The sequence below is a fragment of the Cynara cardunculus genome, assembly GCF_001531365.2.
Source record: "Cynara cardunculus var. scolymus isolate 2C chromosome LG 2, CcrdV1, whole genome shotgun sequence".
NCBI classification, from domain to species: Eukaryota; Viridiplantae; Streptophyta; class Magnoliopsida; order Asterales; family Asteraceae; genus Cynara; species Cynara cardunculus.
Window position 1 is genome coordinate 64,633,572 of NC_037529.1, and position 6,320 is coordinate 64,639,891.

The window sequence follows — 6,320 nt, forward strand, 5'->3', positions numbered from 1 at the left end:
AGTTTTAAAATACCAAAAATATCCTTGCATTAAGATTTTAATTTAAAATTACCAAATTTATAAATTTCCTAATTTATCTATTGATTTGTGGTTAATATTGGTCTCACAGTTACCACAAACAACTCAGTTCTCCCTTGAATAGACCCCTATATATATATATATATATATATATATATGAGAACCAAAAAAGGTTGAGGACCTTGAAAACTAATCTAATCCATAGATTAACATAAATCAAGGGTCATTACATAAAAATAAAGGTATTTTTGTGAAATTGTACTGAGATTGAAGTATATTCTAGATATTATTTCATTAATCACAAATTAAAACCAAATGGGCTGAAACCAAATCATAGTTCATATCAAACAATTTCTCTTCACCTCCATTACGTCACATCTCCACCTCCATTACTGAGTTCGACTTTTAGTGAAATTGCATGATCTATGATGGCAAGTGATCGAAGAAACAACGGTAAAGACTAAATCAGAATCATAGGTAGCATTTTTCATATTTTAGTTCATTGAAATCAAAAATGCAATTTAGGGGGTTTTATAGGATTTTTAATTGTATTTTCTTGATCTATAGTTGAACTCCAAAAATACAATTTGATTACCGGAAAGTTCGTTGATTTTAGACCCATCGATTTCATCTGCATCATTCAACTTCTAGACTCATCTATTTCATGCTTACAAAGTGCTTAATGAAATGTCTCTTTTAAGGGTCGTCCCTTAGCATGTTAAATGTGAGATTTTGAACAGCGCCCCCGAAATTATGGGGCCCAAATTTACATGTGTTTAGGGTCTTTTATCGACCTGTGTAATACTATAGCCGAAGTTAATTAGGTTCAAACCGTTAGTTGTTTGGTTTTAAGTTCAAATCATTAATGGTTTAGATTTAGTTTCAGATTGTTAATCGTTTTAGGTTTAGCCCATTTTTGTTCTTAACATATATTATCTGTTATCTCATTTATGCAATGTAATCAAAAGTCTTGGATGTAGCAGTGCCTCCAAAAAAATTGGAACGTCAACTCTTTTAATAATGTCTCTATTTTCAGTCACAAACTAGACATCCTTGTGAAACAACATGTAATATATTTTTTTGAGAGATAGGATTGTAGTGGTTCATGTGAGGAAACATGCGTTTCTTATCATGAAAGGAGTGTGAAGTAACCTATTGTTGACAATGTTTATATCATGCATACAAAGTGTTCGATGAAATGCCTCTTCTAATAGTGTTTATACTTTTAGTCCCAAACTAGATATCGTTGTGAAAAAAAACCTTTAACATATTTACGTTTATTTTGGTTAAAGGGCTTTACATGTTTGTTCCTTATGTGTGCTGTGGAGGGGAAAGGGGTTATTATGAGGGATTTCACTAGAGGATGGAAGTGCGAGGTCTTGGTGGGGGGATGGAGACGATTGTCGGTGTTGGGAGGAAGCCGAAGAGAAGGATTCACATGTGTGGGTGCAACGTATCTGTGGGTGTAACGTATATATATATATCCGGGCATAGACACTTAATCATATACTTCAAATCATAAAAAGAATCGTATAAAAGTTATGAAATCATAAAAAACAGTCAGTGAAATACATGTGAAAATCAATAGAAACCATCCAAGGAGTTTTGATTTAAGCTATGATTCATGTTGTTTCACTTGTTATGTTTTTATGTATAAGTATGAATGTGTGTTTCATGTATAAACATATTTTTGTGTTTTTTTTTTTTCACACACAAAACATCTTTTGATGTTTCACATATGAAACAACACTGTATAAAACACCACTGTATAAAACACCACTTGTTCACATCTATTGTTTCATCCATCAAACAACACTCTATGAACACCATTTCTTCATGTATGTTGTATAATCTATCAAACAACACATATAAACTAGTTTTCATGGTTAATATTTATTTGTATGGTTTGTAAGCTTTACAAATTTTGTATTTAATTTGTCTGTACAATAGACTTTACTTTTCAAAACATTTAGAGGCCGTTTACCAAACACTTATCCGGTAAGCGCTTACTGGTAAAATTTTAACACTACCACTTACTTACCGGGTAAGATTTTAGTCCACCAAAACGACATTGTATGCAACAATTTACCCAGTAAGTGCTTATCATGGTAAAATCTCACTTACTGGGTAAGACTCTCGGTCCTTGTCTCTCTCTTACCGGGTAAGATTCTTGGTTCTTACAATATTTATCCAGTAAGGTAATGTAACTTAATAAGCGCTTACACGAATAACCGTTTGGTAAACGACCCCTTAATTAGAAACCAAAAATACACCTGAACTAATTGCATTAATAGGATGGAGTGAATGTAAATTTACAATACTCTATTTTCATAATTATTCCATTTTAGAAACACACAATATCATTTTAGTAAACCCACATGTAATTTAGCGACCGTTTATCAAACGTTTACTTAGGTAAGTGAACATCAAGTCACATTACCTTACCGGATGAATATGGTAAGGACCAAAAATCTTACCCGGTAAGAGCGAGACATAGATCAAGAGTCTTACCCGGTAAGTGAGGGTGATGACTCTTACCACGATAAGAGTTTACCGGGTAAATTTGTTGCATATGATACTGTTTTGTTAGACTAAACTCTTACCCTATAAGTAAATGATAGTGTTAAATTTTACCGAGAAACGTTTACCATAAAACAAAATATTTTAAGACTATTATTTCTAGAAAGAAATATTGTTACGATAAAATAAATAGGAATTCTTAAAAATCCTTTTATTTATTAATTTTCTTTTTCACATGAATTAACATTAAATGTATTTATTTATATTTCTAAAAATTGGATTAATCCAAAATGGAATCTATAAATAAAATGGCGAGCATTTCCGATTCAATCGGGAACGAAACACGAGGGACGAACACGTGTGGGAAAGAAAATATCTACGGCACCAAGAAAATATCTACCACATCAATAAAATATCTTGTTTTAACCACGGTTACTTTTTTGATCAACCATGGTTAAGCTAAGCCGTAGGAGCGGCGAGGAGCGCACTGCGCACCCGGAGCAACATAACAAACCCTAGCCTTCACTCTTTATCGTGCCTATATAAGAAACCCACCATCAAGCAATCTTATCTCGCGCTCCTCTCATTTTCCCCTTTAAGTCTCTTCTTTTTCTTTAAGTCTCTATAAAAATGGCCGCCGCTGATGTTGAGTACAGATGTTTCGTCGGTGGGCTTGCATGGGCCACATCCGACCGGTCACTTGAAGAAGCTTTCTCTCAGTACGGAGAGATCATCGATTCGAAGGTCCGTTTGTTGCCGAGATGTGATTCGGATCCATGACGATTCGGTTATGTTTGACAAATCACATGATACAAATCTCTCTTCTGTTACTGTTACTTTACTTGGTTTCTTGATCTGTTACTGTTTCTGTTACTTTTTCTGATAATCTAAAACGGTACGTTCATCCTCTACTCTTATATGAGGCGACGATCGATCGATTTTATGATTCAGTGTGTTTTGTTTTTTTTTCTGGTGTTTTTTTGGCGTGTGATCTAATTAGTTGTGTTACCTTTGTGCAGATTATTAATGATCGTGAGACTGGCAGATCTAGGGGATTTGGTTTCGTTACCTTCAAGGACGAGCAGTCATTGAGAGACGCAATTGAAGGGATGAACGGTCAGAGCCTTGACGGACGTAACATTACAGTCAATGAGGCTCAGTCTCGCAGTGGTGGAGGCGGAGGCGGTGGTCGCCGTGAAGGAGGTGGTGGATACGGAGGAGGTGGTCGCCGTGAAGGAGGCGGTGGTGGTTATGGAGGTGGTGGATACGGTGGAGGCCGTGACCGTGGATACGGTGGCGATGATGGTGGATCTCGTTACTCAAGGGGAGGCGGTGGTTCGGAAGGCAACTGGAGGAATTAGATAATAGACGTTTAGGTGCAAGTTTTATTGATCTTCGTTCCATGTTCGATTTCCGTTGTCTGCATTAGGGGTAAGGGTAAGGGTGGTGGCAATGGTTGTCATTTGCTATCGTGTTCTTCGTTTTTGACCTGTTGTCGGGTATCTGTTCTCTTTGATATTTGGATCTCATTGTAAACACGATGATTCTCCCAAAAATTGAATCGGTTGAATTTAATGATGAATTGGATGACAGTTATTTCAAATATTGTATATTTACTAAGGTGCTGTTTACCTAAGCGAACACCAAGTCACGTTGTTAATATGGTAAGGATTAAGAATTTTATCTCGGTAGGAGCAAGACAAAGATCAAGAGTCTTATTCGGTAAGTGAGGGTGATGATTTTTACTACGATAAGAGCTTGCCGGGTAAAATGTTGCATATGATTTTTTTGGTGGGTTAAAATTTTATCCGATAAGTAAATAATATTGTTAAATTTATCGATAAGTGCTTACTGGGTAAGTGTTTGGTAAACGACATTTAAGTCATTTACTTTTTTAACCAACATTATTTTATTGAATGAATATGATAAAAGATCAATAATCTTATTCGATAAAAACGAATGCAAGAACCTAAATTCTTTATCAGATAATTGATGGAGATAATTTTTATCTTATTTAACACTTACCGTATAAATTATTGCATACAGAATCCTATTTGGGTTACTGTTGGGAATTTATTTGAATCTAGGATATCGGGATGAGTCACATAACCATAGGATAGGGTTACTATTGGGAATTTATTTGAATCTAGGATATCGAGATGAGTCACATAACCATGGTATAGACATCTATGGTTAAAAAAAAGGTACTTTTAAGAGTTGCATGCAATATGCTAGGAAAGTGTAACCAATTTTTTTTTACATATGGTTTAGATATGGTAAAAATTAATATAAGTTTTTCTTTCAATTAAAAAAATGTAGAAAATCAATGTTTAGAAGTTGGATGATTTTTTTTAAATGTTTAGGATTTAATTTTAAAAAAAGGAGTTCAATAATTTATTTATAAAAATTTAGGAACTAAGGTGGTATGCAGACATGATCGGACATCACTGGACATGACTAGATAAGACATGACAAGAGGGTAGGATTGGACGGAACATGACTAGAGAGAACAAATGTCTATCTGGTATTTAGTATGACTAAGATTGAAATGAACATGACAGAACTAGAATAGTTGTCCATAAAAGTTATTTGATAATTTTATATATATCATATAAATAGTTATAATTAACACAAATAAAATATATAATTAAATAATTTAATTTATGAGCATTTTTACATAATTTTCATATACATAAATACATACATATATAACAATATCAAACTTGAATGAAAATTTTGATATAATTGATAGTAGTTTGAAAAAAAACCTGATTCGTATAAATGATAAATTATGTTTTGTTCGGTTTGCAAGATCGTTATAAATTGGTGATGGTGGTGTTGGTTGTGGTGAAGGTGAAGATGATGGTGACCGACAGTACTAGTGGTGGTGGAGGCGAAGATGGTGGTGACTGACAGTACTAGTGGTGGTGGTCGGTGGCCAACAATGGTTGTGGTAGTAAAAGTTGTTGTAGTGGAGGAGGAAGTGGATGTGGCCGACGTTGCCTATCGGATGTGGTCGTGACTAGCAGTAAATAACCACTAAAACAAATAACATATTAAAGTTATAAATCAAACGAAAATTAATTAGTAATATTTTAGTTTTTGTCTTATATACCAAACATAGCGTAATAGGTTAAAATAGAATGCTAAAATATAGCAGTAAACCTAGAGAAACGAAACTACTTAAAAAAAAAACAAAAAAGGAAGAGGCAGATTATTATATAAGCAAGTAGCAGATCTAGAAATCACCTACTCTCACTCACTATTATAAAATTTAATATTTTTATATATTTTGAGGAATCATTTTTTTATTATATAAATGGAAATCATTAGATGCCAAATATTTGTGGAAATTGTATAAAATATATATTTTAAATATTTTAATTTGTTTTATATTCATTTTATTAGTCGATCGATAAAAATAGTTAAGATTTTGCATTTGAGGGATATATTTTTTAAGAATCTCATATTCATAAAGCTTTTGCAAAGGGGTTTTCTAACCCCACCCCTCCTACACTCTTCTTTCTATATTTTCTATATCTCCTCTTATATATTATTTTTCAGTTTTAACCTTTCAACTTTTATAATATTTTGTTATTATATTTTTTATGTTTTTAATTTTTAATATAGATTATAATTATATAAATTAATTAACTTTATATTATTATTAATTAATAAAGTATTAATATTCTTTTAATAATTATATAAATTAATTAAATTTAGATTATTATCTATACTATATTATAAAACATTTGACAAAAACTCTTAAAAACCATTTTTTA

General features: G+C 32.7%; 1 protein-coding gene across 5 annotated transcripts; it reads left to right on the forward strand.

Moving 5' to 3' along the window:
* The first annotated feature begins 3,097 nt into the window (after positions 1-3,097).
* On the forward strand, positions 3,098-4,141 carry LOC112505644 (glycine-rich RNA-binding protein GRP1A-like). 5 transcript variants are annotated; one of them, XM_025109534.1, is made up of 3 exons: positions 3,098-3,282; positions 3,558-3,726; positions 3,868-4,141. In XM_025109534.1, the coding sequence occupies exons 1-3, from the start codon at positions 3,169-3,171 to the stop codon at positions 3,897-3,899; spliced, it is 315 nt and encodes a 104-aa protein (XP_024965302.1). In that variant the 5' UTR covers positions 3,098-3,168; the 3' UTR covers positions 3,900-4,141. The 5 variants fall into 5 exon arrangements, with proteins under 5 accessions (XP_024965302.1, XP_024965300.1, XP_024965303.1 ...); XM_025109535.1 differs by having other exon boundaries at positions 3,099-3,282; positions 3,558-3,720; XM_025109536.1 differs by having other exon boundaries at positions 3,099-3,282; positions 3,558-3,705.
* Positions 4,142-6,320: the final 2,179 nt, after the last annotated feature.

Excerpts from the sequence above, each read along its gene's own strand:
- LOC112505644 (XM_025109532.1), top strand. The coding sequence starts at position 3,169 with ATGGCCGCCGCTGATGTTGAGTACAGATGTTTCGTCGGTGGGCTTGCA. Across the intron at positions 3,283-3,557 it reads GAGAGATCATCGATTCGAAG|ATTATTAATGATCGTGAGAC; the intron begins GTCCGTTTGTTG and ends ACCTTTGTGCAG.